Source organism: Oncorhynchus clarkii, chromosome 5 (genome assembly GCF_045791955.1).
Source record: "Oncorhynchus clarkii lewisi isolate Uvic-CL-2024 chromosome 5, UVic_Ocla_1.0, whole genome shotgun sequence".
NCBI lineage: Eukaryota > Metazoa > Chordata > Actinopteri > Salmoniformes > Salmonidae > Oncorhynchus > Oncorhynchus clarkii.
This window is the reverse complement of record NC_092151.1, coordinates 1,629,173-1,644,179: the sequence shown is the minus strand read 5'-3', so window position 1 is coordinate 1,644,179 and position 15,007 is coordinate 1,629,173. Positions and strand designations below refer to the sequence as shown.

Here is a 15,007-nt window from a genome sequence, read left to right as displayed (position 1 = left end):
CGGACAGCAGAGTCCCTGCCCCCGGAAGCTAGGATTGCAGAGTCCCTGCCCCCTGAAGCTCGGACAGCAGAGTCCCTGCCCCCTGAAGCTAGGATTGCAGAGTCCCTGCACCCTGAAGCTAGGACAGCAGAGTCCCTGCCCCCTGAAGCTCGGACAGCAGAGTCCCTGCCCCCTGAAGCTAGGACAGCAGAGTCCCTGCCCCCTGAAGCTAGGATTGCAGAGTCCCTGCCCCCTGAAGCTAGGACAGCAGAGTCCCTGCCCCCTGAAGCTAGGATTGCAGAGTCCCTGCACCCTGAAGCTAGGACAGCAGAGTCCCTGCCCCCTGAAGCTCGGACAGCAGAGTCCCTGCCCCCTGAAGCTCGGACAGCAGAGTCCCTGCCCCCTGAAGCTCGGACAGCAGAGTCCCTGCCCCCTGAAGCTCGGACAGCAGAGTCCCTGCCCCCTGAAGCTAGGACAGCAGAGTCCCTGCCCCCTGAAGCTAGGACAGCAGAGTCCCTGCCCCCTGAAGCTCGGACAGCAGAGTCCCTGCCCCCTGAAGCTAGGACAGCAGAGTCCCTGCCCCCTGAAGCTAGGACAGCAGAGTCCCTGCCCCCTGAAGCTAGGACAGCAGAGTCCCTGCCCCCTGAAGCTAGGACAGCAGAGTCCCTGCCCCCTGAAGCTAGGACAGCAGAGTCCCTGCCCCCTGAAGCTAGGACAGCAGAGTCCCTGCCCCCTGAAGCTAGGACAGCAGAGTCCCTGCCCCCTGAAGCTAGGACAGCAGAGTCCCTGCCCCCTGAAGCTCGGACAGCAGAGTCCCTGCCCCCTGAAGCTAGGACAGCAGAGTCCCTGCCCCCTGAAGCTAGGACAGCAGAGTCCCTGCCCCCTGAAGCTAGGACAGCAGAGTCCCTGCCCCCTGAAGCTAGGACAGCAGAGTCCCTGCCCCCTGAAGCTAGGACAGCAGAGTCCCTGCCCCCTGAAGCTAGGACAGCAGAGTCCCTGCCCCCTGAAGCTAGGACAGCAGAGTCCCTGCCCCCTGAAGCTAGGACAGCAGAGTCCCTGCCCCCTGAAGCTAGGACAGCAGAGTCCCTGCCCCCTGAAGCTAGGACAGCAGAGTCCCTGCCCCCTGAAGCTCGGACAGCAGAGTCCCTGCCCCCTGAGGCTAGGACAGCAGAGTCCCTGCCCCCTGAAGCTAGGACAGCAGAGTCCCTGCCCCCTGAAGCTAGGACAGCAGAGTCCCTGCCCCCTGAAGCTAGGACAGCAGAGTCCCTGCCCCCTGAAGCTAGGACAGCAGAGTCCCTGCCCCCTGAAGCTAGGACAGCAGAGTCCCTGCCCCCTGAAGCTCGGACAGCAGAGTCCCTGCCCCCTGAAGCTAGGACAGCAGAGTCCCTGCCCCCTGAAGCTAGGACAGCAGAGTCCCTGCCCCCTGAAGCTCGGACAGCAGAGTCCCTGCCCCCTGAAGCTAGGACAGCAGAGTCCCTGCCCCCGGAAGCTCGGACAGCAGAGTCCCTGCCCCCTGAAGCTCGGACAGCAGAGTCCCTGCCCCCGGAAGCTCGGACAGCAGAGTCCCTGCCCCCTGAAGCTCGGACAGCAGAGTCCCTGCCCCCTGAAGCTCGGACAGCAGAGTCCCTGCCCCCTGAAGCTAGGACAGCAGAGTCCCTGCCCCCTGAAGCTAGGACAGCAGAGTCCCTGCCCGTCTTCCATAAACATCGGAAACTGTACCTCTTCAAACAGTATATTAAAGAATCCTCCTCCTCACCTCGACTCCCCCCTTTCTAGCTCGGACTCTACTGATAGCTATGTTATTGAGGAAAAATGTACTAACTATGCCTGCAATATGTGGTTGTTACACCTAGCTATCTGAAGATGAATGCAATAACTTTAAAATGTTTATTAATTTGATTGAACCCTTATTTTACCAGGTAAGTTGACTGAGAACACATTCTCATTTACAGCAACGACCTGGAGAATAGTTACAGGGGCGAGGTAGGGGGATGAATGAGCCAATTGTTAGCTTGGGGAGGATTCTGGAGGATTGGAAACGGTGGTGCTAATCATTTTGTCCCCTGTCTTTTAGAATTTCCTTATTTTATAATTTATTAAACTAAATATCAAAGTGGAATTATGTTTATAGAAATGTTTACAGATTAATCAAAACATATAAGCCGAAATGCCTTGAATCAATAAGTATTCAACCCCGTTGTTACGGCAAGTCTAATTAAGTTCAGAAGTAAAAATGTTCTTAACAAGTCATATAATAAATAAAAATAAACAAAACAAAAGTATGCTTGAATAACGCTGAGGGTCAACGCTGTAACATCCAATGCCTGTTTGTCTGAGGTTGATGCCGTGCAGGTGCTTGTATGCATATACACACACTCGCATTCAAACGCACACATGTGCACACACGCAGACACACACACATACACACATTTATATAGTGCCACACATGCACTCAAACGTATACAGTTGTCCTGGATGTCTGTTTTGATTGTTGTTGTCTTTGTGGTAGTTATTGTCCTGGTTGTCTTTGTGATAGTTATTGTCCTGGATGTATGTTGTGATAGTTATTGTCCTGGATGTCTGTTGTGATAGTTATTGTCCTGGATGTTTGTTGTGATAGTTATTGTCCTGGATGTCTGTTGTGATAGTTATTGTCCTGGTTGTCTTTGTGATAGTTATTGTCCTGGTTGTCTTTGTGATAGTTATTGTCCTGGTTGTCTTTGTGATAGTTGTTGTCCTGGTTGTCTTTGTGATAGTTATTGTCCTGGATGTCTGTTGTGATAGTTATTGTCCTGGATGTCTGTTGTGATAGTTATTGTCCTGGTTGTCTTTGTCATAGTTATTGTCCTGGTTGTCTTTGTGATAGTTATTGTCCTGGATGTTTGTTGTGATAGTTGTTGTCCTGGATGTTTGTTGTGATAGTTGTTGTCCTGGATGTCTGTTGTGATAGTTATTGTCCTGGTTGTCTTTGTGATAGTTATTGTCCTGGTTGTCTTTGTGATAGTTGTTGTCCTGGTTGTCTTTGTGATAGTTATTGTCCTGGATGTCTGTTGTGATAGTTATTGTCCTGGTTGTCTTTGTCATAGTTATTGTCCTGGTTGTCTGTTGTGATAGTTATTGTCCTGGATGTTTGTTATGATAGTTATTGTCCTGGATGTTTGTTGTGATAGTTGTTGTCCTGGATGTCTGTTGTGATAGTTATTGTCCTGGTTGTCTGTTGTGATAGTTATTGTCCTGGATGTTTGTTGTGATAGTTATTGTCCTGGATGTTTGTTGTGATAGTTGTTGTCCTGGATGTCTGTTGTGATAGTTATTGTCCTGGTTGTCTTTGTGATAGTTATTGTCCTGGATGTCTGCTGTGGTTGTTGTTGTCCTGGATGTGCATTTCAAACACAGATCAAACCACAAAGACCTGGGAGGTTTTCCAATGCCAAAGAAGGGAACATATTGGGAGATGGGTAAAAAATAAAAACATAGACATTGAATATCCCTTTGAGCATGGTGAATATATTAATTACACTTTGGATGGTGAATCAATACACCCAGTCACTACAAAGATAGTCCGTCACGGAGAGGAAGGAAACCGCTTAGGAATTTCACCATAAAGCCAATAGTGACTTCAAAAGTTTAGTAGCTTTGATAGAAAAATGAAAATGGATCAACAACATTGTAGTTACTCCACAATACTGACAGAGTGAAAAGAAGGAAGCCTGTGCAGAATCCAAATATTCCAAAACATGCATCCTGTTTGCAGTAAAGTAATACTGCAAAAAATGTGGCAAAGCAATTCACTTTTGTTTGGGGCAAATCCAATTCAACACATTACTGAGTATCTTCAAGCATGGTGGTGGCTGCATCATGTTATGGGTATTATTGTAATCTGGGAGTTTTTTTAGGATAAAAAAAAAACAGAATGGAGCTAAGCACAGGCAAAATCCCAGAGGAAAACCTGGTTCAGTCTGCTTTCCACCAGACACTGGTAGATGAGTTCACCTTTCAGCAGGATAATAACCTAAAACACATTGCCACATGAACAGTGGAGTTGCTTACCAAGAAGACAGTGAATGTTCCTGACTTAAATCTACTTGAAAATATATGGCAAGACTTGAAAATGGTTGTCTAGTAATGATTAACAACCAATTTGACAGAGCTTGAATATTTTTTTAAAGAATAAAGGCCAAATGTTGCGCAATCCAGGTGTGGAAAGCTCTTAGAGACTTACCCAGAAGGACTCAAAGCTGTAATCAATGTCAAAGGTGCTTCTACAAAGTATTGACTCAGGGGTGTGAATACTTATGGGAATACTTTTTTAGTCTTTCATTTTCAATAAATTAAAAAAATGTCCAAAAACATGTTTTCACTTTGTCCTTATGAGGTATTTTGTGCAGATGGGTGAGAAAATAAATCGGAGTAATCAATTAAATTAAATCAAGTCAGAATTCGGGCTGTAACAACAAAATGTGGAATAAGTCAAGGGGAATGAATACTTTCTAAAGGCACTGTATAACTAACCATGTTACTAACTATATAACTAACCACGTTACTAACTATATAACTAACCACGTTATTAACTATATAACTAACCACGTTACTAACTATATTACTAACCACGTTACTAACTATATAACTAACCACGTTACTAACTATATAACTAACCACGTTACTAACTATGTAACTAACCACGTTACTAACTATGTAACTAACCACGTTACTAACTATAACTAACCATGTTACTAAACATGTTGCTAACTGTATTTCTAAACGGGTTACTAACCATGTTACTAGCCATGTTACTAAATGTATTACTAAGCGTGTTACTAAGCGCGTTACTAAGCGTGTTACTAGCCGTGTTACTAACTGTTACTAGCCGTGTTACTAACTGTTACTAGCCGTGTTACTAGCCATGTTACTAACTGTATTACTAAGCGTGTTACTAAGCGTGTTACTAAGCGCGTTACTATGTTACTAAGTGTATTACTAACTGTGTTACTAAGCGTGTTACTAACTGTTTCACTAAGCGTATTACTAACTGTGTTACTAAGTGTATTATTAACTGTGTTACTAACTGTGTTACTTACTGTGTTACTAACTGTGTCACTAAGCGTATTACTAACTGTGTTACTAAGCGTGTTACTTACTGTGTTACTAACTGTGTTACTAAGCGTATTACTAACTGTGTTACTAAGCGTGTTACTAAGCGTGTTACTGACTGTGTTACTAAGCGTGTTACTAAGTGTGTTACTAACTGTGTTACTAACTGTGTTACTAACTGTGTTACTAAGCGTGTTACTAAGCGTGTTACTAAGCGTGTTACTAAGCGTGTTACTAAGTGTATTACGAACTGTTACTAAGTGTATTACTAACTGTGTTACTAAGCGTATTACTAACTGTGTTACTAAGCGTATTACTAACTGTGTTACTAACTGTTACTAAGTGTGTTACTAACTGTGTTACTAAGCGTATTACTAAGCGTATTACCAACTGTGTTACTAAGCGTATTACTAATTGTGTTACTAACTGTGTTACTAAGCGTGTTACTAAGCGTGTTACTAACTGTGTTACTAAGCGTGTTACTAACCGTGTTACTAAGCGTGTTACTTACTGTGTTACTAAGCGTATTACTAGCTGTGTTACTAAGCGTATTACTAGCTGTGTTACTAAGCGTATTACTAACTGTGTTACTTAGCGTATTACTAACTGTGTTACTAAGCATGTTACTAAGCGTATTACTAACTGTGTTACTAAGTGTATTACTAACTGTGTTACTAAGCGTGTTACTAAGTGTATTACTAACTGTGTTACTAAGCGTGTTACTAAGCGTATTACTAACTGTGTTACTAAGCGTGTTACTAAGTGTATTACTAACTGTTGAAGAAATGTCTGCAGAATGTCTTCTGCTATATTGGCTGACATAACCCAGCGTACGTCTTGTGGTTCTTCCATGTCTTCCTCCTCCTCTTGCACATGATGATGATGAGGAACGCTATGGCTGCGAAGGCTGCTAGTAGACAGATGATGATGATCATAGAGTAGGCCGGCGAGACGGAGGGAGGGAGGAGGGGAGGATTCTGGCGAGGGAACGATGACTCCGTCTTCACTACCACTGGGGGGACAAAGAGTTAACAGTCTTCACTAGTATTGAGGGGACAGAGAGTCAACAGTCTTCAGTAGTATTGAGGGGACAGAGAGTCAACAGTGGTCATTAGTAATGAGGGGACAGAGAGTCAACAGTCTTCACTACTATTTAGGGGACAGAGAGTCAACAGTCTTCACTACCACTGGGGGGACAGAGAGTCAACAGACTTCACTACTACTGGGGGGACAGAGAGTCAACAGTCTTCACTACCACTGAGGGGACAGAGAGTCAACAGTCTTCACTAGCACTGGGGGGACAGAGGGTCAACAGTCTTCACTAGTATTGAGGGAACAGAGAGTCAACAGTCTTCACTACCACTGGGGGGACAGAGAGTCAACAGTCTTCACTAGTATTAAGGGGACAGAGAGTCAACAGTCTTCACTAGTATTGAGGGGACAGAGAGTCAACAGTGGTCATTAGTATTGAGGGGACAGAGAGTCAGTCTTCACTAGTATTGAGGGGACAGAGAGTCAACAGTGTTCATTAGTATTGAGGGGACAGAGAGTCAACAGTCTTCACTACTATTTAGGGGACAGAGAGTCAACAGTCTTCACTACCACTGGGAGGACAGAGAGTCAACAGACTTCACTACTACTGGGGGGACAGAGAGTCAACAGTCTTCACTAGTATTGAGGGAACAGAGAGTCAACAGTCTTCACTACCACTGGGGGGACAGAGAGTCAACAGTCTTCACTAGTATTGAGGGGACAGAGAGTCAACAGTCTTCACTACCACTGGGGGGACAGAGAGTCAACAGTCTTCACTAGTATTGAGGGGACAGAGTCAACAGTCATCACTACCACTGGGGGGACAGAGAGTCAACAGTCATCACTACCACTGGGGGGACAGAGAGTCAACAGTCATCATTACCACTGGGGGGACAGAGAGTCAACAGTCTTCACTACCACTGGGGTGACAGAGAGTCAACAGTCTTCACTACCACTGGGGGACAGAGTCAACAGTCTTCACTACTATTGAGGGGACAGAGAGTCAACAGTCTTCACTACTATTGAGGGGACAGAGAGTCAACAGTCATCACTACCACTGGGGGGACAGAGAGTCAACAGTCTTCAATCCCACTGAGGGGGCAGAGAGTCAAGACTGTCATCACAAGATGGATCTTACCTCAATTAGTAGCTCAATAATTGCCCTTTTTCTCAAGACCTGAACAGGAAAACCACCTTGGCCCTAGCCATGCACTGTAGGTAGGGCCCATATTCTTCCTGATCAGGTCTCCAAGTCTTTTGGAAGTCATAATTGGGAAAGCTGCAGTATCCCTACACTCTTAGAAAAAATGGTTCCAAAAATTGTTCTTCAGTTGTCCCCATAGGAGAACCCTTTTTTAATTAGAGGCAGAACCATTTTTGGTTCCAGGTATAACTATTTTGGGTTCCATGTAGAACCGTCATGGAACCCAATAGGGTTTTACCTGGAACCAAAAGGGTTCTCCTATGGGGACAACCGAAGAACCCTTTGAGGGTCTAAATAGCACCTTTGTTTTCAAAGGATGTACCTTCTCCACATTTGGGAATGTTGCAGTATTCCCAGCGGATGTTGGGGTTGGTTGTATAACACCAGGGCTTCTCATTTTCTCCTCCGGGGTTCCGGCACGAGCTCTGTGCGTTCCTCAGCTCTGATAATACATCCACACTGAGACGGTGCAGGTGGGGACCCTGAGACAGAGAGAGACAGAGACAGAGAGAGAGACATGAGCAGATGATCTCTCGCATTTTTCAACATAACCTTCACGCCAAATCAAAACTCTCAACCTACAACCTGATTTTGGACAAAATCACCGGGAAGGATTCCTACTACCAAAGTTTATTATGTCCAAGATATACTCTGGCAAACAAACAACAGAAACCTGAAAACACCATCCAATCTGGAACTGAGTGATGTCATGTTAAGTCTGAAGCTACTTTTAAAGCCAAGAAAAAAATAATATTACAATAATATACACTGCTCAAAAAAATTAAGGGAACACTTAAACAACACAATGTAACTCCAAGTCAATCACAGTTCTGTGAAATCAAACTGTCCACTTAGGAAGCAACACTGATAGACAATACATTTCACATGCTGTTGTGCAAATGGAATAGACAACAGGTGGAAATTATAGGCAATTAGCAAGACACCCCCAATAAAGGAGTGGTTCTGCAGGTGGTAACCACAGACCACTTCTCAGTTCCTATGCTTCCTGGCTGATGTTTTGGTCACTTTTGAATGCTGGCGGTGCTTTCACTCTAGTGGTAGCATGAGACGGAGTCTACAACCCACACAAGTGGCTCAGGTAGTGCAGCTCATCCAGGATGGCACATCAATGCGAGCTGTGGCAAGAAGGTTTGCTGTGTCTATCAGCGTACTGTCCAGAGCATGGAGGCGCTACCAGGAGACAGGCCAGTACATCAGGAGACGTGGAGGAGGCCGTAGGAGGGCAACAACCCAGCAGCAGGACCGCTACCTCCGCCTTTGTGCAAGGAGGAGCAGGAGGAGCACTGCCAGAGCCCTGCAAAATGACCTCCAGCAGGCCACAAATGTGCATGTGTCTGCTCAAATGGTCAGACTCCATGAGGGTGGTATGAGGGCCCGAAGTCCACAGGTGGGGGTTGTGCTTACAGCCCAACACCGTGCAGGACGTTTGGCATTTGCCAGAGAACACCAAGATTGGCAAATTCGCCACTGGCGCCCTGTGCTCTTCACAGATGAAAGCAGGTTCACACTGAGCACGTGACAGATGTGACAGAGTCTGGAGACGCCGTGGAGAACGTTCTGCTGCCTGCAACATCCTCCAGCATGACCGGTTTGGCGGTGGGTCAGTCATGGTGTGGGGTGGCATTTCTTTGGGGGGCCGCACAGCCCTCCATGTGCTCGCCAGAGGTAGCCTGACTGCCATTTGGTACCGAGATGAGATCCTCAGACCCCTTGTGAGACCATATGCTGGTGCGGTTGGCCCTGGGTTCCTCCTAATGCAAGACAATGCTAGACCTCATGTGGCTGGAGTGTATCAGCAAGAGGAAGGCATTGATGCTATGGACTGGCCCGCCCGTTCCCCAGACCTGAATCCAATTGAGCACATCTGGGACATCATGTCTCGCTCCATCCACCACCGCCACATTACACCACAGACTGTCCAGGAGTTGGCGGATGCTTTAGTCCAGGTCTGGGAGGAGATCCCTCAGGAGACCATCCACAACCTCATCAGGAGCATGCCCAGGCGTTGTAGGGAGGTCATACAGGCAGGTGGAGACCACACACACTACTGGGCCTCATTTTGACTTGTTTTAAGGACATTACATCAAAGTTGGATCAGCCTGTAGTGTGGTTTTCCACTTTAATTTTGAGTGTGACTCCAAATCCAGACCTCCATGGGTTGATAAATTTGATTTCCATTGATAATTTTTGTGTGATTTTGTTGTCAGCACATTCAACTATGTAAAGAAAAAAGTATTTAATGAGAATATTTCATTCATTCGGATCTAGGATGTGTTATTTTAGTGTTCCCTTTATTTTTTTGAGCAGTGTATTTAAATTTATAAGGACTGAATGATAAGTTAAATGCAAGTATTTCCCGTGACTCAAAATCAAATGTCTACCTGGCCCACCACTACACCCTGGACTTGAACAGCCTTTATGACCAGGTCCACCTATACAATCAGCAGTGCCCACCTTCGCCCGGACTCTAAAGGGAGCCACAGACACCCGCCCGGACCTACACATAGAGGACCCACGACGAGAGGACAGTGGGTCCTTTATGTGTGTTGTCTTTCTTGTCGTCATGTGTGTTTTGACGAGAGGACCTACATCCAGACCACAGCCCCACCAGCCACATCCACACCCCAACCCAATCAACACCCCCCCCCAGGACAACCATGCCCACACCCCATTTAGGCCCCCTCAGATCAGCTAGCCCACTCCTGCCCACCCCATGCCGCCCACTCCCGCAAAGAGGGCATCAACATGAAAGTCACACATATGCACATCGCTATGTTTGGAGGAAAAAGGGGGATGCTTGCAAGCCGAAGAACACCATCCCAAATGTGAAGCACGGGGGTGGCAGCATCATGTTGTGGGGGTGCTTTGCTGCAGAAGGGACTGGTGCACTTCACATAGATGGCACATAGATGGCATCATGAGGCGGAAAATTATATGGATATTTTGGAGCAACATCTCAAGACATCAGTCAGGAAGTTAAAGCTTGATCGCAAATGGGTCTTCCAAATGGACAATGACCCCAAGCATTCTTCCAAAGTTGTGGCAAAATGGCTTAAGGACAACAAAGTCAAGGTATTGGAGTGGCCATCACAAAGCACTGACCTCAATCCCATAGAAAATATGTGGGACAAACTGAAAAAGTGTGTGCGAGCAAGGAGGCCTACAAACCTGACTCAGTCACACTAGTTCTGTCAGGAGGAATGGGCCAAAATTCAACCAACTTATTGTGGGAAGCTTGTGGAAGGCTACCTGAAACGTTTGACCCGAGTTAAACAATTTAAAGGCAATGCTACCAAGTACTAATTGAGTTTATGTAAACTTCTGACCTACTGGGAATGTGATGAAAGAAATAAAAGCAGAAATAAATCACTCTACTCTTATTCTGACATTTCACATTCTTAAAATAAAGTGTTGATCCTAACTAACCTAAAACAGGGAATTTTTACTAGGATTAAATGTCAGGAATTGTGAAAAACTGAGTTTAAATGTATTTGGCTAAGGTGTACTTCAACTGTATACATCAACACATTGATGAGATCACTAGAACAGTCTGCAGCATCCGACTAGAATCTGAAATCGAATGTCTACTGTTTGCTGATGATCTGGTGCTTCTGTCACCAACCAAGGAGGGCCTACAGCAGCACCTAGATCTTCTGCACAGATTCTGTCTGACCTGGGCCCTGACAGTAAATCTCAGTAAGACCAAAATAATGGTGTTCCAAAAAAGTCCAGTCACCAGGACCACAAATACAAATTCCATCTAGACACTGTTGCCCTAGAGCACACAAACTATACAGAACTCGGCCTAAACATCAGCGCCACAGGTAATTTCCATAAGGCTGTGAACGATCTGAGAGTCAAGGCAAGAAGCGTCTTCTATGCAATCAAAAGGAACACAAAATTCGACATACCAATCAGGATCTTAAAAATACTTGAAACAGTTATTGAACCCATTGCCCTTTTATGGTTGTGAGGTCTGGGCTCAATCATCTTCCTGGCAGTTGTGGCTGCTTTATTGTCTCTACCTTCTTGCCCTTTGTGCTGTTGTCTGTGCCCAATAATGTTTGTACCATGTTTTGTGCTGCTACCATGTTGTGCTGCTACCATGTTTTGTGCTGCTACCATGTTGTGCTGCTACCATGTTGTGCTGCTGCCATGTTGTGCTGCTACCATGTTGTGTTGTCATGTGTTGCTGCCATGCTATGTTTTTGTCCTAGGTCTCTTTTTATGTAGTGTTGTCTTTCTTGTCGTCATGTGTGTTTTGTCTTGCCTAGATATATATATATATAGATATATATATATATCCAATTAGTCCCTATTGAGCAGTGAATGGGCTATCAACCAGATTACTCTTTCTCCATATTCCCGAGGGGGCTACAGCATTGTGACATAGTTTTACGCATTTATATTGAAGAATACCCATAAGCGGCTACATTGCGCAAGTGATCACCTGATGCTGCCAGAGAGATTCTCACGTAAAATACAGAGGTAGCCATTACTCCAATCGGTCCTACTGAAAAACGAATTGTCCCGATGGATATATTATCAAATAGATATTTAAAAAACACCCTGAGGATTGATTATAAACAACGTTTGCCATGTTTCTGTCGATATTATGGAGCTAAATTTGAATATTTTTAGCTGTTTTCTTGACTGCAATTTCCGGGCGATTTCTCAGCCAAAGGTGAAGAACAAACAGGAGCTATTTCGCCTACAAAAATAATATTTTTTGAAAAAATGAACATTTGCTATCTAACTGGGAGTCTCCTGAGTGAAAACATCTGAAGCTCATCAAAGGTAAATTATTTAATTTGATTGCTTTTCTGATTTCCGTGACCAAGTTACCTGCTACTAGCTGGACAAAATGCTATGCTAGGCTATCGATAAACTTACACAAATGCTTGTCTAGCTTTGGCTGTAAAGCATATTTTGAAAATCTGAGATGACAGGGTGATTAACAAAAGGCTAAGCTTTGTCTCAATATATTTAATTTGTGATTTCATGAATAGGAATATTTTCTAGGGATATTTATGTCCGTTGCGTTATGCAAATTAGTGTCAGATGATGACAACGGTCCCGTTCACGGGATGGGGTGTCACTAGAGGTTAAAAGACTTGCCTAGATAAATAAAGGTTAAAGAAAATAATGCATGCAAAGCAGGATTTGGCCGATACCCGCTAATTATCAAAATCCAGAAAAGAGCCATTAAATTCTAAAACGACCTAAAAGGAATCGATTCCAAACCTTCCATAACAAAGCCATCACCAACAGAGAGATTAACCTAGAGAAGAGTCCCCTAAGCAAGCTGTTCCTGAGGCTCTGTTCACAAACACAAACAGGCCCCACAGATCCCAAGGACATCAAGAAAATTAGACCCAACCAAATCATGAGAAAACAAAAATATAATTATTTGACACATTGGAAAGAATTAACAAAAAAACTGAGCAAACTAGAATGCTATTTTGCCCTAAACAGAGAGTACACTGTGACTGGCCCACACGTAAGGACAGCTTTGACTATGTACAGATTCAGTGAGCATAGCCTTGCTATTGAGAAAGGCCGCAGTAGGCCGACCTGGCTCTCAAGAGTAGACACAATGCCCACAAATGTATCTTCAAACTGAGCTGAATTTCCTAACCTCCTGCCAAATGTCTGAGCATATTAGAATCAAATATTTCCCTCAGATTATACAGACCCATAAAAAATTGAAAACAACCTCAATTTCAATAAACTCCCATATATATATTGGGTAGAATACCACAGTGTGCCATTACGGCAGCAAGATTTGTGACCCGTTGCCACAAGAAAAGGGCAACCAGTTAACTCGGGACACTTAGGGATAGGTGTCCCGTCAACGGGACAGTTGTAAATCATGCAGCTCCTTGTATCACGATTGCAGATTTTAGAGAAACAACAAATGTCGGTACATATAAGTGTCTTATATCGACTGAAAGCTTAAATTATTGTTAATTTAACTGCACTTTCCAATTTACAGTAGCTATTACTGTGAAAAAATGCCATGCTATTGTTTGAGGAGAGCATCAAAACACTTTTTTTTCACCGCGATAATTCATATTGATAAATTCACCTCTGAAGGTGAAATGTGTACTTACATTCTGAAATCTTGCTCTGATGTATCATCACTCGTTGAATTTGCAAAGAAAGGAATCTGTGAAACTCTAACCCTAAACGTTGTTTCAACCGGTCAAATGACGTCCGTATGTATTCCTCAGAGATCCTAGAACGTAACCAGACTTCCCTATATCATTAGGTGAGGGGGGGGGTTATATCCTATAGGACACCAAATTTGATCAGAGAGCGACGCCTTCATGGCACGCTGATGATGCAGCCGGTCTTCATTTGATCGACTGTATCTTTGTCAAATAAGCACCAATTGGGGTCAAACAAAGCTAGCTAGATAGCCAATGAGCTGGGCTTTACGGGAATATCCGGTACTGTAGCTGCTAACCTTGTGCGACAGCATGCCTTTTCCTTTTGGACAATAATTATAAGAATATTCAGAGTTATGAAGTTTTAAAAACTGGTTGTTTTGCAAATGTTGAACTTATAATATGGCTACTAATACCGTAAAAGCTAAATCAAAGTCCAAGTATACAGATTTGGCGATAATCTTGCAGAAAAATTAAACATGAATGCAAATGATTTGCCCAAATGTGCCTGGGTGACTTCACACTAAATGTCATGTAGTTCGCTCATACTTCAAGTTATCCGTCTGAAACTTTGCACATGCATTGCTGCCATCTTGTGGACACCATCGGAATTACAACCAGAGTGATGGCTAGAACACGGACCATTCTGTTGCATTTCAAAAATAGTGATAGAAAAATGACTTTTGTTTTTTACTTTGTATTTTCTTCTACCAGAACTATTGTGTTATATTCTCCTACATTCAATTCACATTTCCACAAACTTCAACGTGTTTCTTTTCAAATGGTACCATGAATATGCATATCCTTGCTTCAGGGCCTGGGCTATAGGCAGTTATATTTTGGTGTCATTTTAGCTGAAAATTGAAAAAAGGGGGGGCTATCCCTAAGAATTTGTATTTAATTTATTAACCATTAAAGTGATTTACCTGTTGGTTCCACTTCTGACAGGGGATACCAGAGCCGGTGATGTTGACTGGTCCTTGGTAGAACCTTCCTTTGTCATTGTAACACGTTGCTGTTCAGACAAATCATCATTATTAGACTGCAAGTAAGAAATGTAGTATTGTATATAACGTTTAAAAAAAAATACATTAACACTTTTTTTTTTACATACCAGTGGGGCAAAAAAGTATTTAGTCAGCCACCAATGCCTGTAATTGTCATCATAGGTACACTTCAACTATGACAGACAAAATCAGAGAAAAAAATCCAGAAAATCACATTGTAGGATTTTTTATGAATTGATTTGCAAATGATGGTGGAAAATAAGTATTTGGTCACCTACAAACAAGCAAGATTTCTGGCTCTCACAGACCTGTAACTTCTTTTTTAAGAGGCTCCCCTGTCCTCCACTCGTTACCTGTATTAATGGCACCTGTTTGAACTTGTTATCAGTATAAAAGACACTTGTCCACAACCTCAAATAGTCACACTCCAAACTCCACTATGGCCAAGACCAAAGAGCTGTCAAAAGACACCAGAAACAAAATTGTAGACCTGCACCAGGCTG

General features: G+C 44.0%; 1 protein-coding gene across 2 annotated transcripts in view; it reads right to left on the bottom strand.

Annotated features, from left to right (window-relative positions):
* LOC139408251 (muscle, skeletal, receptor tyrosine kinase) overlaps nt 1–15,007 on the bottom strand; it is a 77,190-nt gene that overhangs the window by 18,611 nt on the left and 43,572 nt on the right. For both annotated transcript variants that reach the window (XM_071151927.1, XM_071151928.1), the window contains 3 exons: nt 14,424–14,512; nt 7,629–7,788; nt 5,905–6,082 (listed from right to left, as the gene is read on the bottom strand). In XM_071151927.1, the coding sequence (XP_071008028.1) occupies nt 5,905–6,082; nt 7,629–7,788; nt 14,424–14,512 (427 nt within the window). The remainder of the gene's footprint in view (nt 1–5,904; nt 6,083–7,628; nt 7,789–14,423; nt 14,513–15,007) is intronic.